At 37.8% G+C, this 25,979-nt stretch overlaps 1 protein-coding gene across 2 annotated transcripts in view; it reads right to left on the minus strand.

Annotated features, from left to right (window-relative positions):
- Positions 1 to 25,979, minus strand: part of PSD3 (pleckstrin and Sec7 domain containing 3) — a 492,789-nt gene that overhangs the window by 267,434 nt on the left and 199,376 nt on the right. Inside the window, exons 1-5 of one of the 2 annotated variants that reach the window (XM_030937734.1) lie at positions 19,562 to 19,665; positions 15,591 to 15,785; positions 15,409 to 15,489; positions 12,177 to 12,289; positions 10,214 to 10,272 (exon numbers count right to left, since the gene is read on the minus strand). In XM_030937734.1, coding sequence (XP_030793594.1) covers positions 10,214 to 10,272; positions 12,177 to 12,289; positions 15,409 to 15,489; positions 15,591 to 15,785; positions 19,562 to 19,593 — 480 coding nt within the window. In that variant the 5' untranslated portion in view covers positions 19,594 to 19,665. Of the gene's footprint in view, positions 1 to 10,213; positions 10,273 to 12,176; positions 12,290 to 15,408; positions 15,490 to 15,590; positions 15,786 to 19,561; positions 19,666 to 25,979 lie in introns of those variants that run through there. The other variant, XM_010363497.2, reaches the window with a different exon arrangement.

Genomic DNA, 25,979 nt, shown 5'->3' on the forward strand with positions numbered 1-25,979 from the left:
TTTTTTTTCCCATTAAATAAATAAAGCATGGAGATTTTAAAATGCCTCCTGATGCACTGAGAGGCACAGAAGTGGTACCCTGAAATCAATACACTTTCTATCAAAACAGATGCAACTAAAGATGAAGCTCTGGATCATTACCTTTAAAATCAGCAGGCATTTCAATCAAACTTAAAAAATATCAAATAACAAAATAGATGACAAAATGGAAAATAAAAAAAAAATTCTATTTGGAACCCCGAAATTCCAGGCAGGCCCAATTCTTAAACATTTAGCTAATCAAGGTATCGTCCTTAATGGGAGCAAATATTAATCAAAAGTCAAAATACTCTCTATATCAGGGGCTTATGTCATCCCATGATAATTTAAGGCTACTCTCTGTATCGACAATATTACCATTTTCAAATGTTTTCTCATGATAAAAAGATGTTTTCTCTGTATTCATTTAAAGATACATTAAATGCCCTTTAGAGGAAAGTTCCTTGATAAATTTATCATTTCTGGAAAAACTTATCCTCGATATGTTTAACACATTCCCATATACAATTTTTAGTAAAGAGTTTGGGGAAACAAGTGTCCAAGTTCTAGCAGGTTTCATGAACTAAAGGGCAAGAGTCCAAAACAGACAAATTCTGTAAATTTCTATAAAGGACCAGAGAGTAAATATTTTAGGCTTTCCAAGTCATATATTCTGTTACAGTTATTCAACACTGTAATTGGTGTGAAGATGTAAAGAACTGGGTATGGCTATTTACAATAACACTGATTTACAGAAACAAGCCCCAGATGGATTTCACCTATGAGTCACAATTTGTCCACCCCTTGCCTTAAAGAAAACCAGAAGGAAGTGGTATTGGTATTGAGGACAACATTGTGAGTAAGCAGGCAAACAGGTTAGGCACCCTGATGTATTCTATTCTCCAAACGCAGGTTTTTGCTTTGTTTTAACAAACAAAGGGCATTAACAAAGGGCATTTTCCCCCTACCATAACAGAGAAGCAGCTCCCAACTTCTGTGGCAATAATGAGATCAAAGGGGAAAGTGAAGATGGAGAATTTCATTCATATCAGGAGCAGCCAGAAACCATATACAAGCTCCAGCACCACACTCAGCATACAGGTGACCAAGACTCTGAGCGTGCCTGAGCGTACCATCCCTGGCAATGGAACTTCTACAAAGCTCTGACCATTGCCTAACTTAAAAATCAGCCCTAGGAGAGCTGTGAATAGGCCAGCTGTGTCAATTAGGTATTCACCAGGAAAGCAGACAACAGCATATACTCAGATCCAGAGGTTGAAGAATTAAGCATAATGATTCTAAAATTCTTCATTTTTAATAGTGTCAGGTCTGGAAGCTTTGTGGAAAACATGCTTTCAGAGAAACTAAAAGCCCTCCTCATCCATTGGTAAAATCTGGCTTCATAAATCTCAGGATATTAAAAACACAGCAGGCATACTCTCCCATATGACAATTCCACCTCTTCCAACATGTTACAATAAATGGTGGAAAGGCATACTACTGATTTGGTAATTACTTCGGTTATGTGACTCTGCTGAAAGCTCCTGTTTCGCTTTTATTTTGTACGTTTTGCTATCAAGTAAGTTTGATTATGTCATGCTGCCCTGAGGTGTCCATTTCTTTTTAAATATATGATTGGTGGGCAAAGGAGGACCCCTTGTAAATTTTCAAACCAGGACTACAGCGGATATTCAATGTGCTCTTTCATAAACCCTAATCACAGAGCTCATTTAAGTGCTAAAAGCTCAACATTTAGGAGTATCTGATATGTCATTGGGACTTTTCCCACCTGTCCTATAATATCCTGCCTTTGAAAAAGGAGACAGAGTGGTAAAAAGAAAAAAAGGAACTAAAAATAGTACCTCAGCACAATGGTTCTCAAAGTGTTTCAGAGACACTGTTCCAGATGTCCATGAGGTCAACCCTATTTTTACAGTAACACTAAAAACATTGCTTTCATTCTCTCAAATATACAGTGAAGTTTTCTAGAAGATACATGACTTCTGATACACTGCAACCAACTATAAACAAGAACAGATGAGAATCTAGCCATCTTTTACTAGGCCAAATATAAAAAGATGAACAATAATCGTAAGCACTATTCTTTATTTCTCACATAGGAAAGTATAACTATTATTCATAAATGTGTTATTCACTTAATGGGTTTTTAATGATTTAATGCAATTTAAAAATCTTATCAGTTTTAGTTTCAGATGAATATTAATATATAAACAAAAGATTTTGGGGGTTCTCAAACATTTTAAGAGTATAAAGCTATCCTGGGACCAAAAAACTTGAGAACATTGAAATACCAGATTTCTATTGATATTTCCTAGAAAGCACTTCCCTCAACATTTGAGAAGATAAACACACCTAACTCACCATCAAATTACAAAGACTAACCAAACAATTTCTAATTTGATTGCTGTAGCAGGACAGGCATTAAAGTAAGCAACAGGATTGGAAAGAAGAGTCAGGGGTTTCAGCCACCCTCATCCTCCCTCCTCCCTCCTTCCTCCACAATCAATTTGCAAGAAGTAAGAAAGCGCAAAACTGACTTAGAATTTGACCTGCTTTCCCTTATCACGTTCTACAATAGAACTGTGCCAATGTAAAAAGCTTACAATGATAAGAAGACTGAGTAATGTATAAGTTAGATAATATGAGGTCCCTCAGTGAGCCCCTGTGACACAACTGATTAAAGCTACCCTGAGGTATTTTGCATATATAAATCTGTTCTAAAAAAAGCAAAACTACCAAAAGTGGGAGGCTAGAGGGCGGGGAAAGGGGACAGGTGGCGGGGAAAGGGGACAGGTGGCGGGGAAAGGGGACAGGTGGCAGGGAAAGGGGACAGGTGAAGGAAGAGAGGATGGAAAAAAGGAAAGAAGGCTTTCATTCTGAGAGGTCATAGAATCCAACAAAATTGACCAGTGCAACATTAACCTATGGCATACTTAGATAAGGATTCCTATTAAAGTCTAGACCTTTGGTAATATGATAGTAAATTATATTCTAAAGTTCATTTTACAATTCAACATTTTTAGATCATGACATTATTAAAAACATTTCAACAACTAATGGTTAGGTTCTCAGGCTATTATTCCCCATATCCTTGTTGTGGAGACAGAAAGAATACTGGTGAAAATGAATGCCAGACCCCACTAGCAACCCTCTGAAACTGTGAGATCTAGCCCTGATTCTTCTCTTAGGACCACTGAGAAGCTCCAGGGATGACAGCCTTGGGGCCACTGTGTCTGGGAAGCTATAGTCAGGTAAAAGCATAGATCGAAAGCTTCTCAAGGTGATAAGCAACCTCAGCGAAGTCTCAGGGTACAAAGATCAATGTGTGCTAAAATTGCTAGCATTCCTACACACCAACAGTCAAGCCAACAGACAAATCATGAATGAACTCCCATTCATAACTGCTAACAAAAGAATAACATACCTAGGAATACAGCTAACAAGGGAAATGAAGGACCTCTTCAAGGAGAGCTACAAACTACTGCTCAAAAAAATCAGAGATGACACAAATGGAAAAAAATTCCATCCTCATAGAAGATTGGAAGAATCAATATCATGAAAATGGCCATACTATCCAAAGTCATTTATAGATTCAATGCTATTCCCATTAAACTACCATAGACATTCTTCACAGAATTAGAAAAAAACTATTTCAAAATTCATATGGAACCACAGAAGTATCCAGACAGCCAAAGCAATCCTAGGCAAAAAGAAGAAAGCTGGAGGCATCATGCTATCTGACTTCAAACTGTACTACAAGGCTACAGTAACCCAAACAACATGACTGGAACAAGAATGAACACACAGACCAACGGAACAGAATAGAGAACCCAGAAATAAGACCACGTGCCTACAACCATCTGATCTTCAGCAAACCTGACAAAAACAAGCAATGGGGAAAGGACTCCTTATTTAATAAATGGTGCTGGAAAAACTGGCTAGCCATAGGCAGAAAACTGAAACTGGATCCCTTCCGTACACCACATACAAAAATCGACTCAAGATGGATTTAAGACTTAAATGTGAAACCCAAAAGCAATAAAACCCTAGCAGAAACTCTAGGCAATACCATTCTGGACACAGGCAAGGGCAAAAATTTCATGATTAAGATGTCAAAAGCAATCGGAATAAAAGCAAAAATTGACAAATGGGATCAAATTAAACTGTAGAGCTTCTGCATAGCAAAAGAAAGTATCAGAGTAAACAGCCTACAGAATGGGAGAAAAATTTTGTAATTTGTCCATCTGATAATGGTCTAATACCCAGCACCTACAAGGAACTTAAATGTATAAGGAAAAAACAAAGAATCCCATTAAAAAGTGGGCAAAGGACATGGAGACACTTCTCAAAAGACATACATGCAGCCAAGAAACATGAAAAAAACCTCAATATCACTGATCAATATCGCAAATCAAAACCACAATGAGATACCATCTCACACCAGTCAGAATGGCTGTATTATTAAAAAGTCAAAAAACAACAGATGCTGGTGAGGTGGTGGAGAAAAAGGAATGCTTTTACAGTGTTGGTGGGAGTGTAAATTAGTTCAACCATTGTGGAAGACAGTATGGCAATTCCTCAAAGACCTAGAACCAGAAATACCATTTGACCTAGCAATCCCATTCCTAGGCACATACCCAAAGGAACAGAAATCATTCTGTCATAAAGATACGCACATGCAAATGTTAATTGCAGCACTTTTTACAATAGCAAATACGTGGAATTAACCTAAATGCTCATCAATGACTGAATAAAGAAAATGTAGTACATATACAGAATGGAATGCTATGCAGCCACAAAAAGGAATGAGATCATGTCCTTTACAGGGACATGATGGATTTAAGACTTAAATGTAAAACCCAAAACCAATAAAACCCTAGCAGCAAATCTAAGTAATACCATTCCGGACACAGGCAAGGGCAAAAATTTAATGATTAAGATGTCAAAAGCAATCAGAATAAAAGCAAAAATTGACAAATGGGATCCAATTAAACTGTAGAGCTTCTGCATAGCAAAAGCTATGCAGAACATTTAAGTTCCTTGTAGGTGCTGGATGTTAGACCATTGTCAGATGGATAAATTACACATTTTTTCTCCCATTCAGAGCCAGAGGTCATTATCCTTAGTAAACTAAGGCAGGAACAGAAAATCAATTACCATGTTTTCTCACTTGTAAGTGGGAGCTGAATGATGAGTACACATGGACACATGGGGCAGAATAGCTCACACTGGTGCCTGTCAGAGGGTGGAGGGTGAGAGGAGTGAGAACACCAGGAAGAATAGCTAATGGATGCCAGGCTTAATACCTGGGTGATGGGATGATCTGTGCAGTAAACCACATTGGCATTTGTTTACCTATGTAACAAACCTGCATATCCTGCACATGTACCCCTGACCTTAAAAAGTTATAAATAAAAAGATCTTTGCAAATAATAATTTAGGGGGAAAAAATAGGCAAGACAAGACAGACACGGCACCAAGGAGGTAGGAGAGAGGACTCCAAAGGAGAAGGCAGTGCTGGCACAATAGAAATTATGACCATGGCTGGAATCTAAGCAGGGGAAAGCTCAGAGAGAAAACAGAATGCCAATGATAGCTTTCATGGCAGGGGGCATCACAGATACAGAGAAGCACAGACACAAGAGGTATCCACAGGGAAGATATTATCCTGCACGAAGATGAGAGGACAGCATGCAAATGTACTTAAGGCAGCTGCCAGTTACAATAGTGATCATTACAGATGCAGAGAGTTCTTGAGGATATTAACTCTATAAGGTTCATCAACTTCATGGAAGTCTGTGATGCTTTTGACAATGAAAATATAAAATAGCACAATGTGAAGCTTTAAATTTTTAAAATAATTTTTGTAATAGTCATTTTCCACTACTGACAATAAATCAAATATTTATCCAGTATTTAATATTCTAGGCTCCTAGAAAGCCAATGCAATAATTAATTTTATAGATTGGAAAAGAAATAATGAAATCCTACAATCTGTCTCACAGTGAACTCCACATGTATTTTTTTAACACTGTTCTGTTACAAAACCTAAACATACTTTCTTCCTTGACTATATTCTTCTCCCTACCAGTAAGTTGTACTAGCTATGGTTTTAGCCCTTATCAAACTTAAACCCCAATACTAAAAACATTAGTAAGGTCCTGCCTCATACGTTAAACTTAGACCACAGGGGGGCATGATACTCAACATGCTCTGAGTATGTCAAGGGCAAAGTATACGTAGGAGGCCTAGCCCAATAAAGAGAGCCACCTTTAAGAACCACAACCAGGCTCTTATACCAATTGTACGTGGTGTGCTGGCTCCTGCCAATACTGGAGAACAGAGGGACGCTGGATAAAACTGCTACTGAAAATCTCGAGCCTTGATGTTAAAAGGTATATTTTGTCAAAAAATCTTGATTAAAATAATGCCCTGGCTACTGCCTCTTACAATGGCCTGACCTTGGCCAGCCACTGACTTGTGTATCTCTTCTGACTTTCTAGTTGTGAAACTGGCCAACTGACTATGCTCCGATCTATCTCACTCCTCAGTGCTATGCAATTCTATATTTAACCCTCCTACTACCCTAGAACGCCAGCCCTGGGTGATAATCCTGCCAGCATGGTAGAAACCTGACTAAACTACGACTGAAGTACAAGCAAGCTAGCTAGTGTTAACACATAAAACACATTCGAAGATCTGTCCAGACAAGCAGTAAGTATCAACTTATTCTAACATATCACATCTTATTCATACCATTTCAAACAAGGTTTAAGAAAAAAGACTTTCAACTCTTTCCTTGTTAATCCAAGCAATATTCAATAAAACTTACTTCCAATACAGCAAAGAAAGAAACTCTACAGTTTAAGAGAAATGTATCTGTATGTACAGAAGTTTAATTTACATATGTATTTTGTAGATAAAGAGGCATTTTGAAAATAAAACAAATTATATAGCAAACTCGCCACATCACTACAATTATAAGGGAATAAACTACTTGCAGACAAGTCAAAGCAAGTAGATACTATTGCTAGGAAAATGATCAATCAGTCACACATTTTTTTAAAAGCAGGTACTGAATTTCTCCCCCCAAATATTATATATACTTCAGATTGTTTTTTACCGAGCCTAATTAGACAGGTTTTATATAATCCAACATGAAATTAAAACACCTCCCCAGTGTTTTCCCATCATAGCACCTCAGCAACCTGCTACCATGATTCCAGTGAAATCTAATGAGCTCAGCCTAGCCAACACCATCAGAGAGGACACGTGGCTTCCATGAACATTGCCTTATTCACTTCTAATGCTTAACCAAATAGCAGAGTATGGAAAGGAGGCACACACACACACTATATATATATATATGTTTGTTGAAGGGGAAAATTAGAAAAAGAGAGGCATTTCAACATGTCACACTAGCTAAGTATAAGTATAATATTAGTACACATTCCGTTATTTTATTAGTAAGGAAATTAGCAGGCCAAACCAAGGCCCATATCAATGCATTTTCAGTACGTCATTCCTTAGAGTAAAGGAAAAAGGTTCACCAAGAGCAGCTAAAACAAGTTAACCTCCCAACAGGGGAGTCAGCCCTCCCCTATTGAAAGCATATGAGGACAGGCTGGTCCTGGCACTTCTTAGAGAGATCATGCTGCAGTACTGCTATCACAACACAACGGTAAGGAAACAATGACAAATGGTTTATTAGTGTACTCCCCATGAAGATTATTCTGGCACTGGATCAAGTAACGGGTGGTCATATTCTAGGTAGCATAGCATTAAGGAGAAGGTGAAAAGGAGCAGAACAGTAGAAATAATTCATTTTATCTCCTGTATGATTCGATTTCATAGGGGCCATGCTAATAAGTCAAACAGACACTAAAACAACAACAAAAAAATCAGGCAATCATGATGCAAGAGAAGCTACATCCAGAATTATGGATTAAAAACTTACCACCTAGAAGAATAATTTATTTTTAAAATGAATCCAGAGGAGAAAGATAGAAGAAACACATTTACATGGTTAGTTCTTATGATAGCTACTGTATATTCGACAGACTTTAACAGCATGCATTATAGAAAACTAATACACAAAATGTAAACAGACAATCCCAGGTATATCGCACACATTTTTATAACAGAGAACTACTCATCACCAAACACATGATCCTGAATATGACAGATTCACTGTTATTGATAATTTTTCTCCCTCTTCTGTCAGTAATTTTGCTACTATTGCCAATTAATTATCTGTGATTGGCCTAATTCAAGATAATATTAAAATGTTAATTTATATAAACTCTCTTCCATCCCAGTTGCCAAGAAGCAGCAGGATGCTTCATCTAATCTCCTTAGAATTCCTTGTAAGTGTAAAGAAGGGCAAATGTCCTAGATTTGCAGCAATAAACCTCTAGCTATTGACACCAGGGTGTCCACAGCTTATCTAGCCATCAAGCATGCTGAGATATCTAGTAAAAAATAACATCCTTATTGGTTGCTACATTTCAAGTTATGAGTAAGATACACGCGTATGTAAAAGTATTACTAAAGCTATTAGCTTTTAAAAAACGCAATCAAGGATTTAGTAGAAACAAATCACCAAAAGTGTGACAAAAGCTCTAAGAGATCTTCAACCTTTAAACAGAAATTGCAATATTACTGATTTTTTTCCTCCCATCATTAAACATTTTCTCAGTTAACAGATGCTAAACATACAACTGTTATATGTTGATGGAACCTCTAAATATCTAATGTGAAGAGAATTCTTCATGTTGGTGATCAATGATTCGGATCAATGCTATATGTGGCCAAACACAGTCAACATTATCTCCTTTGGCCAGAAAGGTTAAGGGAAAGAAGGGTGCAAAGAGCAACTGCTGTCATCAAACAGGCAGACGAAGCAGTGAAAACTTGCTTGGCCAGTAACAGGCAAAGAGTGGTCAGGACAATCCACTGACTGGCAATCCCCTTAACAAGCTGTATGAATGTTACACTGTGGTACCCACGTCAGTGTTCACACTGTAAAATGCCTGCATTTCCACATGATATATTAGCAGTGCTATTGCCCAAGAATGCTTCCTGAAAGGATCTATGTTCTCTTCATCTGTATTGTCTCTGGACATGCGCTACGTATGTTTACAAGTGATTCTAAATTCACCTCTTATAAATGGCAAAAGCAACTTTCTAGTTGAGTATTTTGAGATATGTTAAAATGATGTTAAAATTGGGATTCTATCACTCTATCTCCTCTTTGCTTTCTGGTGGTGGAACCCTTTCTCCCCTGAATCCCCTCCTCTTTTAACAGCTAGTCCAACTTAATGGTCCCATAGAGCTCCACGGTGCCTTTCTTAAAAGGTAACACTGTATTTTTGAAAAAAGGAAATTATGTGACTAGCAGAATATCTAAATATCAATTCTTTACATGTAATTTTTAAATTTTAAGATATATTACAGCAAATCAAGGGATAATATACTCTACGCGGACATCTGACTTTCTTCAAAATAAAATTAGAATTTGTTAAATATGGATTAATCTATATTTACTTAGAGCAAAAATTACTTCATAGTCCCAGTTTCATTTATTTTGAAGAGTATTATGAAGAGTTCGAGTAAATGCTAAAATTCCACTTCTACAAAACTTTCAAGTGTATGTACAATTATACATTTTAAAACTTTATCCTCTATCTTAAGTAGATGATGATAGGATGATTAGATTATTTTATTATTTCAACTAGTAAAAGACTAGGTAAACTGAGGACCATAAGAAAGCCTGAGTTATTTGACTCACTATGGTATGTAGTGAAAACACGATTCACATTTTCAGATCTAACTTATATTCTCTCCATTATTACCTATCAACTGCAATTCTCAACCAAAAAACAAAAACAAATAAAAGCTCTGTCTGCCATCTACTGGATAAAGAAGATACAGAACACACACATTACTGCTAAAACAACTCCAGGCACCAAGACAATGCATTTAAAATCATACTCTGTGCTAGCATGTGAAATAAAAAAATTCTTTCTTTTTTCAAAGATTTCTTTTTATTCATCTGCCATGGGAACCATGTAGAGAATGAGGAACAGGGAGGCAGAAAATAAACGTGTACAAACATAAAAGTAGAGATAAGCCCGACATGTTTTGGATCTAAGTTTCACAAATCCATACTTACATGGCCATGCAGATCTGTATTAAGAAGCATTATTGCACAGGTAAGGCAATGGACTCCATCTGAAGAAAGACACAAGAAAAGAAAGCATGAATTCGCTTTTTACTGCTGGACTCCACCTTGTTATCATTAATAGGATACATTCAGAACCTATGAAAACAGTACTGTGCTAGGTACAGGCTTATTTGTTTTAAGAAACAAAAAATGGAAAATAATTTCCATATAGAAAGAACGTCAATGCACAGAATTGGACTCCACTGTTGATAAACTGTTCTTACCTCTCTGGAGGACAATTTGGTAGTACACATGTAAAGCCCTGAAACAGTGTCTTTTGACACAACAAATCGGCTTCTAGGGTTTTGCACTACAGCAATAATTAAGGATCTATACATAGTACGAGGATATCCAGACAAGCATTGCTTACAATGGAAGACAAGTAAATATGATCCTCTAAAGACACATTTCTGTTAGGTTGAAGTCGTATAAAAATGTTCTCCAAGTAAAGATTCTCATTTCCAAATGTTAGAATTAGTTGCTCTCCTTAGTCTCACTCTACTAATTCTCTATACAAGTACAATAGATAATAGCAGTTTCAGATGTGATAAAAATCTTACCAATTTACGCTAAATTAGAAAGGTGTAATTACTGCACTCATAAATTAAAGGCAGGGTATTTTTAAAAGATAAGTTCTTTAGTATAGTAGGTGATTTCTGTTATCAGTGTCTCTAAGTAGATGCTACCAAATGGCTAACAGTGTATTTATTCTAGTAGCATTTTATTATCACAAGTTCTACATATATTTAAAACAAATTCTCCAAAGTATTTTAAGAACTCAGCAGTCAACTCTCAAATATCCTTATCAACAGCCAATTAAGTACACGAATCTGTATTTCTTTTTTTATCCAAGAATGTAACATCTTCTTAGATTTGCAGAAGGTTCTCATAAAAACGGCCCGCTTTTATCTCTTTTCTTCTCTGGTCAGGGCTAACGGTGACAGAGATAATGAATAACTGGTCCAAATAGCATCAGTTTACCCATAGGAATGTGGCCTTCATCAGGTGATGAATTAACTTTGACTACAGCCTGGGGGATGGAGAGAAGGTAGAGGCAAGCACCTTAGGCCAATACCAAGCACATTATCGAGGTTAATCGGCAATACTGAAGCTGAGAGGTAATTACTATTTCTTGTGAATCTAGTCTCAGTGATTTACTCCATAATCTGTAAGTTTATGAAAGATTTTCCAATTGAAGGTCAAAGTGCTTCACTTCGAACACCGAAAAGTGTGCTTTTTTGCAGGAATTGAAATGAAGGAAAGATGTCTCTTCAACAAGGTAGCTCCACAAATGAACAGTTTATAATTAAGTCATTTACTTTGTAAAAATAGTATAATAAGCATAAATTCATAGTTTATGAAAATCATCAACAGAAGTTTGTGGTATCACTCTAATTAATATCAAGCAAAAGCACTAGAGACACAGCGCAACCACCAGTGAGATTTGTTCATGTTTCCAAAACTAACCCCAAAACTCTGGATACATGAGCTTTCAACAAGAAACGTAGAGACCAAATGTATAAGAAGTAAGAAAACTGAAATTTCATTTAATTACATAACATCTTAGAGTGACAAATCACGAACAATTTAAAGTATGCTGTCATACTAGAGAAGTGGAAAACAAAATAATTTAGAGTAAAGGATAGCATACTGTCCTTAAATATTATCCTTTTACAGAATATTTAATGACATAAGAAAATGCTCACAATGAAAGAAAATGCACATAAAAACAAAACTCTAATTCCAATTTGACATTAAGTATTAAATAGACTAGAATGAAGTAAATAGAAGTGTTAGTAGTTATCACGAGCTAATTGAAGTTACATAATTTCTCATAGTAAAATTTAACTTTCATAATAAGGAAAATAACCATTGATATAAAATAGAAATTCAAGGATTTGTATCAGATTACCTTGTGAAGCAATAGTATCTGGGTTACAGTAAAAATATCTATTGGAGAAGTGTATTAAAACCCTCTCTCGTTCTTGAGTTTCTCCCACGAGAGAAAATGCTTTAAAGAAATACCTACAAGAGAATTAGAAATTTAAGAAGTGAAATTTTAGAAAATGCTATCACACTGTTTGATAGTTAAAAGTCAATTTATACAAACCTAATTTATTAATTATACAAAGTAAGATATTATAAAGTTATTCTCTGCCTGCAAAAAAATCATTTACTAGATAGCCATTCAAGATAAATTTGTATTAGTACTTAAATTCTACAAAAACACTTTGGAAGGCCAAGGCAGGCATTCACTTGAGGTCAGGGGTTCAAAACCAGCCTGGCCAACATGGCGAAACCCCATCTCTAATAAAAATACAAAAATTAGCTGAGCGTGGTGGTGGGTGCCTGTAATCCCAGCTACTCAGGAGGCTGAGGTAGGAGTCGCTCGAATCCAGGAGGCAGAGGTTGCCGTGAGCCAAGATTATGCCACTGCACTCCAGCCTGGATGACAAAGGGAGGCTCTGTCTCAAAAGAAAAAAAAAAAGTCAACTTAAAAGATGACAGGGTGATAACAGAGTGGTCAATACATCAAGAAAGCCTTGGGAAGGTAGGTAATTTCCTCATTATGACCAAGTGTCAAGTAGCCAATTTTAAAAAGTCAGATAAAAAAAAAAAAAAGACTACTTAAGACTCAATACATCATCATAAAGGCTAGATTTTAAAACTCTACACGCATCAGGGTGGTTCTGTAATTTTGTTACATGATTGTCATCTCTATTGAAGCCACTATAACTTACATTGCTTTGTACACAGGAGATTTCCATTAATTTTGTCTATTATCACATTTTAATATTAATTTGTTATGGGAGCAGGAAATTAGGAGATATAAGTAATTTATTCCTTACATAATGAAATCAGTTTATGTACAAAAATATCTTTAAGTTATAGGAAGTGTGCCAAAAACCACACACTAATCTACTCAGAGTCACTAAGAGCACTGTTCATTTGAGATTAATCCAGATGACCCTCCACTGACAATGTAGATCCGTTTTCCTAAACATAAGATAGGAAGTAAAAAAAAAAAATTCAAAATGTCTAAGAAATCTTACTATTGTAAGAAACACACCATAAGCTTCATTTCTATGAAAATTTTGCCTTCTTTATTATAGATATAATTAAGGTTAACAAACTAAATATTGACAAAACTTTAATTTTTCTTAACTTTGATAAACTACATCAGAATGCAAGGCAAAAATATAGATCTTTCATCCACTATTAACTGTTTTTGTCAGAAAGCCTGAGTACCTCTGATGTATGAAAAGAGTCCTACAATAAATCACTGAAGTACTACACTCCAGTCCAAACATCCTCCCTTCACCTCCCAGCCCTCAGTTTCTTCCTTTGTAAAATTAAAGGGTTACACTAGCTGATCTCAGAATTCTTCCAGACACTGACATTTTATAAGTAGTGTTTAAAATTAAATGCTTACTAGGTGTTATCTTCAGCTACTCTTAGAAACTTGCAATACAATATAATGTAAAAAGTGAGAATCAGTGAGTTTTAAACATCTTCCTTTGAAAAGGTCAGAGAAAGAGGGTATTGTTGGAAACAGTTTTACAGATACTTTCTACCGATTATGTTGACATTCATTTTTATTCCACTGAAGAGTTAATTCCAAAGTATTACCTTAAAAGGCTATTGGGGCTGGGCAGGGTGGCTCATGCCTGTAATCCTAGCACTTTGGGAGGCCAAGGCAGGTGGATTGCCTGAGGTCAGGAGTTCATGGCCAGCCTGGCCAATATGGCAAAACCCTGTCTCTACTAAAAATACAAAAAATTAGCCAGGTATGGTGGTGCCTACCTGTAGTACCAGCTACTTGGGAGGCTGATTCAGGAGAATTGCTTGAACCTGTTAGATGAAGGTTGCAGTGAGCCAAGATGGTGCTACTGCACTCAAGCCTGGGTGACAGAGCGAGACTCTGTCTCAAAAAAAAAAAAAAAAAAAAAAGGCTATTGGGCTATAGGAAAAAAATTCTACAGTCTATAAACTCTGTGTGTGTGTGTGTGTGTGTGTGTGTGTGTGTGTGTGTGTATGTGTGTTAAGCTGATCATTCAAACACTAAACTCCGTACTCAAAACAATTGAAAACAGAGTCTTGACGAAATATTTGTACACTCATGTTCCTAGCAGCATTATTCACAATAGCAAAAGCATGGAACCAACCCAAGTGTCTCTTGAAGCTAACAGTGGTATTTATATATTCCCCATAATGAGCTATTACTCAGCCTTAGAACGGAAAGAAATTCTGACATATGCTACAGGAATGAACTTTGAAGACATTATGCTAAGTTAAATGAATTGCAAGAAGGCAAATAATGTATATATCCATTTCCATTAGAGTAGTCAAAATCATCGAAAAGAGAAGTAGAACAGTGTTTGCCAGGGGCAGGAGGAAAGGAGGGGAAGGAAAAAAAAATCCTTCTTTAACAAGTATGGAGCTTCAGTTTTACAAGAAGAGAATCATGGAGATGGATGGTGGTGATGGCTAGACAACATTATGAATGTTTTTAATGACATTCACTGTATACGTGAAAATTGGTAAGATGATAGGTTTTATACTATCTGTATTCTACCACAATAAAAAAATGAAAAACAGAAAAATTCCTACAGATGACATTTTTTATCCAGATTTGCTATGCTACCAATTGTTTACCATCTGAACTCAGGCTTCCCATTAGGTGCAGAGTATCAGTTCATGTGTCATTTCATTAAATGCATACATTTTTCTTACTCTTTGCTGTGTTTAAAATCTATAATACAATTTTAGCTAAGTTCACAAAGTACAGGTTAAACATCCCAAACCCAAAAATCAGAAATCCAAAATACTTCAAAGTCAGAGATGCTCCAAAATCTACAACACTTTTCACTGCTGAAATAAGGCTCAAAGGAAATGCTCCTGAAGCATTTCAGATTTTCAGATTTGGGATATTCAACTGGATAAGTATAACACAAACATCCCTAAACCTGAAAAAATTCGAAATCCACAACACTTCTGGTCCCAAACATTTTGGAGAAGGAATACTCCACCTATAGCTGGAGGTTTAAGAAAAAAAATAAGATTCTAGCTAGAAGGCATTACTTTCTCCTCTAAGAACTAATCATTTGAAGGTAATAAAGAGCAGCAGTGAGGCTTAGTCATACCTGAGTGACTGATCCAGCGTCATTCCTGTAAAATCAAAAAACTTCAGATATTCTTCGGCAACTAGTTTGCTAAATTCATTGCTATAAGGAAACAGAATAGACTTGGTTATTGAAAGGTAAACTATTTAAAACACACACAAAACAGGAGAGAATTCACATTCCAGCAATGGGTCAGAACGTACTTCTTGCCAAGGTGTTTTGCAACATCTGATCTTTTGAATCTGTCCAGATGGTAAAGGCGTTTGGCCAACCTTTTCGCTGCTTCCACATTGCTGCTGGTACCATTACTGAGATTTCCTGGGGTCTCCTTTTCCAAAATTTCAGTGCTCCCCATTTCGGAATGAGCTTCTAGCTGTGTTGTTTTCACCCCAGCATTGCTACGATAATTGATAAAGAGAGAAAATAATAGATATTTCTTATATGGCAAAAAGGAAAATATCTGATGAAATATTGATAGTTTCTTTTAGTTTGGCTACACGATCTTAGATGAGATCATTTTATGTTTAAATATTCATAGAAGTAGTTTCAGTTATCATATTTTTAAGAACTAAAGAAAAGATTGCCTAAATCTTAGGCAAGCAGTTCTCAAACTTTTTGGTCTCTAGACCTTTACATTCTTAGAAAGATTCCATAGAGCTTCCACTAATGTGGGCTATACCTACTGATATTTACCATAGTAGTAATGAAAACAGAAACATTTTTAACTCACTTAAAAATAAATCTGTTATATATAACAAATATTATAAAGATACAACTATGTTTTCCAAAAGAACATAAAATTTAGTGACACAAATCACAGTGTTTCCCTGTTTTTTTTTAAAACACAAATTTCTTTAATGGGAACCAGTAACAATATATTATTTTGGTTAGAGCACATTGAGAAAATCTGCCCTCACTCATCTTTCGTTAAAAAAAAGAAATATGTTAATATCCTTTTCAGATAACTGTGGATATTCTTTTTTGATATAACACCAAAATGAGGTAAGTGGTAGTTTCTTAAAGGATATTCTTACTTGCAATATGGAATCTAAATTTGTGTCAACTAACTTTTTGTACTCTTATATTAAAATCTATCTTATACTTTGAATGGATCTTTTAACCAACACATGATTTTATAACATACACATTGGTTATTTGCAAAACATGTGTTGACACATTTCATTATATAACCTTAAAAAAAAAATCACATTCACTAATGTCACGATTAATGAAAAGTCTAAGTACTGGGAAGTTGCCAAACCTTTGGTGGCAGATACAAGTTTTCCAAAATTATAACATTTGTTCGAAAGCTCAAATGTAATCATTTGCTACAAATGTTATCAGCCGTTTTCCTTAGTGTAATAGACTTATTCCATTTTCAAGAAGATGTTTGCCAATAACCATAGTTTGTCATTCTCTCAAGGTAAAATGACATTCAATTAAAAAAGTGACTATTTTTTAATCTCAACTTAAATGACAGATGAATGTTTTTCCTGGAGACTATCAGGAACAGACGCGCTTTAATCCCATTTCATCACACACAAAATTAAAAAGACATGAACTCAAGCGTTGAAATGAAATAAACAAACTGTACTGGTTTCATTAAGGGTTGTTTTTAAAGGTGAAACTGGCCTTTATTTTCATTTTGAGCACATGACAGTGGAGAATACAATGACTGGAAGAGTCTGGTGCCACTGCCTGAGATTCTGCTAAGACCCCCACTGCTGTTTTTGTACCATACGATATCAACGCAGTGAAAAAGAAAAATAATGTTATAGTAATTAGTGTACAATAATTTTGATCTCACAAACCTACTGAAGGAAGAAAGCTCCACAGGCAACACGTTGAAAACTTGGCCCTAGATAGGGCTTAAAGACTACAGCCTGTGGTCAGCTATAGATGGTTCTCATGTATTTGTAACACTGAAACTGATGAGGATACATTAATTTCCAAATCTTTATCTTAACTTGGAAGCAAGACATGCTCATGATAAAATGTGCTTAAATGGCCTTCGAACACACTTACCACAGATGCTAAACCAAGGGCGGTCAGAATTTTTCCATAATGGACCAAATCATAAATATCGTAGACTTGCAGGCCACGTGTGGCCCCTGTCACAGATGGTGCTTTGCTGTTGTTGTTTTGTCACCTTAAAAAACCTAAGAGCCATTCCAGGCTGGGCAGAACTGGGCCCATGGATGGGAGTTTATCTGCCCTTGCTCTATCCCATAGTTCTTTAAGTTGGCTTGCACTAAGCAGAATAACCATTTACTGTCTAAACCAGGACACTCTGAAGGGGAAACATGCTATTATAATCATTACAAAATAAAGAAAGCATTATCAATAAAAAAAAAGTAGTACTGCTAATGGGCATTTTTTTCTTTTGGGGTGATGAAGGAATCCTTAAGACAGTGGTAACGACTAAACAACTCTGAATATGCCCAAACCACCCATTTTATACTTTAATATAATAAGTGATATAGTATTTCAATGATCTCAAAGGTGTTATGGTTTCAAAAACCTGAATCTAAAAAATAAGTTGTAAACTTCTATCACTAAATGACAAAAACCATTGTAGCAAAAATAAATGCATTTCTAAGCAGAACTGCTCTATCTTGTCACTTATTCTACCTCATTTACAAGTTCCCTTTTCCCACTGCTCTACCAAGGAAGCACTGGCCTTATGCTTCAAGGTCACTGAGAAAGCAGCCAGGGCTCCTCGACAACCAGCTGGTATAACAAGCAACTGCAGAGTCTCATACTCCCTTCAACCACCACAGGATTAGAAGGAGTTAACTGTCCCTAGCAACTCTTCTCCAGGCACACTTTATCAGCAAGCACCAGACATCCTGCCCTTGAAATGAAGCTCTAAGAATAGGGAAAAGAGAGAGAGTCTTTTAAAGTCAACTGTGTAAAATCGTCAATGACACATTCCCAGATGACACCATGGGAGAAGCTGGGAATACAAAGTTAGGTCTACCAAACCCATGCCGACTTATTTCACCATGGCTAGTAATGGTAATAGTTCACTTACTAAAACTCTAAGTCAAATACCAAACCACAGTCAGTATCAACGGCAGAACAGCAGACAATCACTGGAACTGACCCAGGAAAACTAAGATGTATGGTAACCCTCAACACCCTGAACAGTTTCCCTATAGACACACCCACCAGTTAAATTAAACTGCTTCATTACGATAAAATCTCCATGAAAATGCATTTTTAAATGCATGATTTGTTTTCATCCCACACCTTCCATTACAGACTTAACATTACATGGCCGGGTGTGCTGGCTCAAACCTGTAATCCCTGCACAGTGGGAAGCCAAGGCAGGAGGACCGATTTAGCCCAGCAGTTTGAGACCAGTCTGGACAACACAGTGAGATCCCCCCAACTATGACGTAAAAAAATTTTTTAAAAAGAGACTTAACACTACCATTCAGTTTTGTGAAATCTATCCCATCAGGAAATTGAATAATCATTATCGACAGTATAATCTATGATTCATGGTTACTTTGTGTTTTCCCATACAAGTGAAAGAAATGTAAAATATTTATTCCAAGAACCATGTCAATTACAAACAAGTACTTTTTATAATTACACACAAAACAAAACCCTTGGAGTTGTGTTTCCATGCGTACTTTTCCTATCATGTAGTAAAAACAAATGTCAAAGAAAGGATTTTCTTCTTAATTAAACCACTACTTACTGCTCACTTCCCAGGGAAAATTCTTGGCATTTATTTAATCATTCTGTGCAAACAATGCACTTATACCACATATATAATACTGGCCCAATTTTGTTCAAATACAAGTTCTCATTCTAATAATAACACATTTTAAAAATTTACTGCTCAAAATCATTCCATTCCTCATTTCACTCATCCTCCATATTTGCCCCTTTTCTACTGTGCTGCCCAGTCCAGGTGATTTCACCTAATTTTCTTCACATTCACCAAAACGATATAATTGCAATATCTGTGTGTGTCAGACTTTCTGGATCTTCTTCAAAAAGGCTTCAATAAAAGGAGAAAATAAAGAACAAAGGATAAATATCTCGGTCCCAAATGGCTTCATTCTATCCTTTTCACAACTTAGGAGATTATTTGAACAAGAACCAAAATTGCTCCTTTTAAATCAGAAAGCATGACAATATGATGGCAATACAAACTTACCAGCAACCATACAGACACCAACAAGAGCCCATCACAACCCCTGGGGTGGGCCTCGACCATCCTTCCTCTCTGAAGCCCCGTCCAGTCTTCTTCAGCTCCCAAGCTCAGTGTTTGCCGAGCCTCACAGCCTTCCAAGAACCTGACTCCCTGTGAGGTCACACTGCTATGACCTCACATTCTCAGCTGAGTGTTCATTGTTGGGGTTTTTGTAATGTTTTTGCAGTTCTAATAAAAACAGGAGCCAGAACACAAGGGCCACTGTCTATCAAGAACATAAGAAGCAGTGAGCCCAGTCTCGCTCATACTTGATAAAGCCGACTCAGTGATCCCTCTCAGAGGGGATAACATCCCATTTTGTTTCCTTGAATACACAAGACATGGCAGCTCTAGTCTGCTGAGCATTAGATGCTTTCTACAGTTTGGATTTTCTCTTTTCTACAGTTCAGTATTATTTTCTCTATTTTTCTTGATCAAATCACTTTACAACCTAGTAAGACTGTAAATAGATAAATCCCTACCAGTCACTTGAATGTGTAAGAGACTTCCCAAAAGCTTCTCCCTGTGTTCCAGAAAATGCTTCCCTGGGGCCTTTACTTCTGACCTCCAAGTGAACATGATAATATTCTCTCATCAAAACACTCCATCATCAAATGAAGGACCAGATCATTGAGTCTGATCACCAGGCCTTCTCACAACCTTTTGAATCATACTAAGATTGGCAGATTTTCCAAATAAAAATAGGGTACCCAATTAAATTTGAATTTCACATCAAAAACCAGTGTCTACTATAAGTACGTCCCAAATACTGCACGGAACATACTTATACTAAAATATTATTCATTGTTTATCTGAAATTCAAGTTTAACTAGGCATCTTATATATATATTTTTTTGAGACGGAGTCTCGCTCTGTCGCCCAGGCTGGAGTGCAGTGGCCAGATCTCAGCTCACTGCAAGCTCCACCTCCCGGGTTTACGCCATTCTCCTGCCTCAGCCTCCCAGTAGCTGGGACTACAGGTGCCCGCCACCTCGCCCGGCTAGTTTTTTTTTTTTTGTATTTTTTAGTAAAGATGGGGTTTCACCGTGTTAGCCAGGATGGTCTCGATCTCCTGACCTCGTGATCCACCCGTCTCGGCCTCCCAAAGTGCTGGGATTACAGGCTTGAGCCACCTGCGCCTGGCCGACATCTTATATTTTATCTAGCAAAACTTCCTGAAATGTTTTTTTTCTAAACTTTAAAGAATTTCAATAATGGTGTTCCATGATTGTCAACTGGTAGCTTATTCACAATCAGAATCCTTCTCGATTTTTTCACTTGTTTCTGTGATTTTTTCCTGCTATTTTTCTACAGTTTTATCAAGACTTTGTTGCCTATAATCTACTGATTCTTCTCTAATGTCCTCTAAATACAAAAAAATAAACAAAAAAACACCCTCTTCTGTGTTTTCATCCTTCTCTCTTGACTTGCATGGTACCACCACAAATGTGATAATGTGGCCACTTTACACAAATCCTACACAAGAACCATATTCTGCAGCATGTCCTAAGGCCCTTCCCAAGCTGACCCCAATTTCTTTTTTCAACTTGTCCTCTACTATTTCCCTCCTACTTGAGCCACACAAATACAAGCTGGCCTCCCATGCCTTTTACGTATGTTGTTCCCTTTGCCACTCTTCTTTTTTATTTTGAGACAGAGTCTCATTCTATCACCCAGGCTAGAGTGCACTGGCGCGGTCTCAGCTCACTGCAACCTCCACCTCCCAGATTCAAGCAATTCTCCCAGCCTCAATCTCCCGAATAGCTGGGATTACAGGCATCTGCCACCATATCCGGCTAATTTTTGTATTTTCGTAGAGACGGGGTTTCACCATGTTGGCCAGACAGGTCTTGAACTCCTGACCTCAGGTGATCCACCAGCCTCGGCCTCCCAAAATGCTGGGATTACAGGCGTGAGCCACCGCACCCGACCTCCCTTTGCCACTCTCACTACCCTCAACGCCACCATTCCAAATTCTGTGAACTCTTAGCGCTACCTTTTAAAAATCTCATCACTTTCACCTACCACTGTCTTGAATTCCAGTTTGAATCCTCAACACAAGGGGCAGCTGAAGGTACTCAACAGCCACCTGCTAAGAGAATGCAAGAACACAGCCATCTGCCATGTCTACTTCTTCCACTGTCTTCCATGCTATGCTATCAGTAATGGTATGTGGCACTAATTTTCCAATTTACTTACTGTAGCTAATCCTGGAAAGTTCTGGAATATAACTGACATCAGTAGTATACTATTGACTGTATAAAACAATATACTCAATAGTATACTGTTTTACTGTCAGTTTTCCCCAGAACTTTAATAAATAGTATACTATTGCCCATTTCATACAGGCAATAGTATACTTTGAATTTAAATTTAAAAATTCTTTAAATTTTTACGTAATTGTGGTAATAAAACTAGGACCAAAAAACAAGTTAGGCTAAGGTGTCAAAGCTCCCTGCACCACCCTGTATTTATAAAGTATACCCCGAGGGTTGTACGTAGAAAACAACAACAGCCACCTAGTCAAGTTGACTTTTATACGTAAGTTAGGCAAAGGCAAATTAGAAGAATCTCAAGGAGAAGAAATGACTTCAGTTGCAAGTGGAATAAAAGGACCACTGGGAACAACATGACCCCTTTGCCATTCTTCATGCTAATGCACGGAAACACAGAGGACTGGAACCAGCAGACAAGAGGGTCAGCACAAACGCGCAGCTTTCAGGGCTAAAAGACTAAGTATACCATAAGCAAAAAATAAGTAAAACCCCAAATCATAAATTGTCTCTGAAAAGGGAAAGGAAAATCATTTTGGCCATCATTATCTATGGCATTTATTTCCTAGGCATTGTGGAGAGGGCACATCATCTAATTCTCAAAGAAACGTAAATGAGAAGTTATTCAGAACAGCCATAGCACCTGCCGTGGTGCCGTAAACCTAATGGGTTAATAATGGTTAGACAGTTACTATGTGGCAGACTCTGGGCTGCTTTCTAGGGATTGAATTGTCAGTCTTATGAAACAGGCAATAGTTTAAGCCATTTTACAGACGGGAAAACTGAGGCAAGGAGCTGGACATGGTCAGTGAGACTCCAATGCTATACTACTTTTATAAGCTTTACTACTATCCATTTTGCTCCTGACAGTCATCTCCTGGTATGTCTGTCTTCATTGATTCAATGAATACGTATTTATTTCCCCATAACGTACCAGATATTTTAGGTGCTTGGTAGACTACAGTAAGCAAAACACAATTAAAAACTACCCTGGGTGGGGAGGGGAGCTAAAAATAAATACTTATAATAAGTAAACTCTACATATTAGAAGATGACGTTTGCTCTAGAAAAAAAAATAGAGCAAATAGGGAAGAGGAACCCTAAATTGGGGATGAAGGTGGAAACATTTTTCTACAAAGTGGTCATGGGAGGCCTCATGGAGAAGACACGAGTGGAGGAAGACGTAAAGGAGATTAGCCTTGGCCCTGTGATAAAATAACAGCATTCCAGGCCCAGAGGCTGGAGTATGTTAGATGTGTGAGAGCAAGCAAGAAAGCCAGCGTGGCTGGGGCAGAGGCAGTGAACAGACAATACCCACAGAGCCATGGGCTTGTGGGGTGGAGGTTCCCACATTTTCTCGATTCAGAGTCTTTAATGTGTAAGTTTTTTTTTTTTTTTTTTTTTTTTGAGACGGAGTCTCGCTCTGTCACCCAGGCTGGAGTGCAGTGGTGTGATCTCAGCTCACTGCAAGCTCCGCCTCCCGGGTTCACGCCATTCTCCTGCCTCAGCCTCCCCAGTAGCTGGGACTACAGGCGCCCACCACCAAGCCCGGCACACTCCAAGGCCAAAGGAAATATATTCCATTTAGTAACAGAATAATAGTGTACAAATACTTATTAAGTTTGGACCCAACAATTTAGTCATTTGAAAAAATACATATAAATGGAAAGAAATATTATTTTTATTATTAAATAACCATGATCGCTTACTAATGGATGTGTGTACCTCTGGGCCATATGACTTCCTAAATCTCTGATCAGACTGGACACTGCCACTCATTTTCTCATAGCACTTAATATTTATCACAATGACTGGTGAAAATCCAGCTGAAAGCTATGTCATCAAAAGGAATATAGCACAATCTGATGTTGACACTGAACTTGTCATTCACATGGTGTTTGACAGATGATGAGAAGAGCTGTGTTTCCCTTGAAATTTTAGATATCCTAAGAAATACCTGTGAGCTCACTGCAATGCCCTAGGACACCTCTGCAGAGTTTGGGAATGACTTTGTGGTTCAAAGGCCTTGTGGGCCACTGTGGAGACTGGGGTTTTTGCTCCTAGTGAAATGGTTAATATTGAAGGGTTCTGAGTGAAGATCTAAGATTAATTTATATTTTTAAAGGGTCACTCTAAGTATTGCTTTGAAAATAGACTGGAGGAATGCAAGCGGGGTGACCAATCAAGGGGTACTGCATGTGTCAGGGAGGAGCTAGCTTGGGTGGGAGCAGGGGCTGTAGGTCCCCGGAAGGACCTGCCGACTTGTCCTTTGGGAGGCTGAGAGGAAAAGTAGTTAAGTTTTAGGCCTGAGCAACTTCAGGGGTGGGGTTACCATCGACCAAGATACGAAAGACCAAAGTTAGCACAGGTTGTGAGGAAAAGAAGTTAGATTTTTGATGTGTTCACCTTGAGATATCCATTAGCTATCCAAGTAGGATGTGAGGACATGTGGAGATTTCAGCAAAGACACGTGCCAGGGTGCACTGCAGGGAATTCTTGGTCGCTGGCCTGCAGTGGGCCCTGGCATTCTTCTGTTTAAGGACCAAGATGATCTTGATGCACTGCCAGAGCTTTGAGTTACCCATCTAACACACGGGAAGTCACTACAGATCTAAAGAGGGGAATAATAATCTGGCCTGGGTTTTGGTAAGATCAGTTTTGCTTGTACTGTGGAGGGAAAACTGCAGGGAGACAAATCTGAAGACAGAAAAACCAGCTACAAAAGGTATCCGAATAGTACGGTCAAGAGACGAGAAACCAAATTGCGAGTCTGTGTGAATATGAAGGAAAAGCCTGCTCTGAAAGCTATTTAGAAGTTAAAATGGAAAAACAGGGTGAGTGGCTTAAGAAGTGCATGGAGCTATGTTCAGAGGGTGGGTGCAAGACTAATCCTGGTGGAAGGTGATGCCACCAAACAAGAGAATGAACACCAGAGGAAGAAGAGGGAATGGGTAACAGTGTGTGCACTTGGAAAGAAACAAGCACTTGTGGAAGACCAGGAGTTTGGTTCAAAGGAACAGTAGGTATAAGGTGCCCACAGGTTAAGCAGGCAGAGCTGTCTGGTAGCAACAGCAACCATCCCCTATCTGCAAGAATTCAGTAGAGGTGAAGTAGTCACCCTTATGTTGGTGAAGGGAATCAGCTGGGAGAGGCTAGAGTTTGCTCAGCATGACCAAAAAGCACCGAAGTGTGCCAAAGAAATACGTCTAATAGCAGGGTATTCATTTGAATTCGACTACAGCAGAAGAATCCGGGGGTCTCTCTTCATTCGTTAAGGAAAGTCTACCTGCGAGTGTTCAGTTTGCCAGCAAGTAATGATTATTAATTTAGAAGATGCCAAAAGCACTCATCTGCTGGAGAACTCCAGTCAGACCGCCCAAGTTCAAACACTGGCTCCTGTGGTCACCAGCTGTGGGACGTTAGGTAGGTAAGGTCATTATTCTCTGTAAACCTTAAGGTTTTTAGCTATAAAACACATAATAGTATCATATTCACAAGCCGTTATGAAGATCAGATGAGAAGATTCATGTACGATGCTTGGCATGTAAGATGTCTGGCACACGGTGAACAATAAACGTCTGCTCCTATCACCAGATCCGTCTTCGTCACCACCGCCACCAGCATCATTAAGGTTATGATGATGACATGAGATAATACATGACAGCAATTTATTAAATATAAATCTCCATACAAATGTTAGTTAGTGCCCGGTAGGAATACTTCAGGACAAATGCCTCAAATGAACCTGTTTTCAACATTTACATAGAATACATTCCCTGGAAGGGACAGCCTCTGATGATTTAAGACTCTTTATAAAGGAAACACACAAAACCTCATTATTATAACTCCTAACAGCTATTTCTCTGTTCAGCACAGAAGACAAAATTCAGGCTTCACCAATAAAAAATTTTAGTAAAGCATCACATAAAGATTCTGCCCCCAGCCCCACCCACAGCATACCTTTCAAGTCTCACTCCTTTTTCTCAGTCTTGCCTTCAGTATTCCAGCAGAGGGCACCCACGTGCAAGGCAGTGCCATGGAAACTGACCCAAACTCACTGTATTAGTGTGGAGTCTGCATTCGCTCCTGAGGCACTGCCTTCCAACATA

Source organism: Rhinopithecus roxellana, chromosome 9, assembly GCF_007565055.1.
Source record: "Rhinopithecus roxellana isolate Shanxi Qingling chromosome 9, ASM756505v1, whole genome shotgun sequence".
Taxonomy (NCBI): Eukaryota; Metazoa; Chordata; class Mammalia; order Primates; family Cercopithecidae; genus Rhinopithecus; species Rhinopithecus roxellana.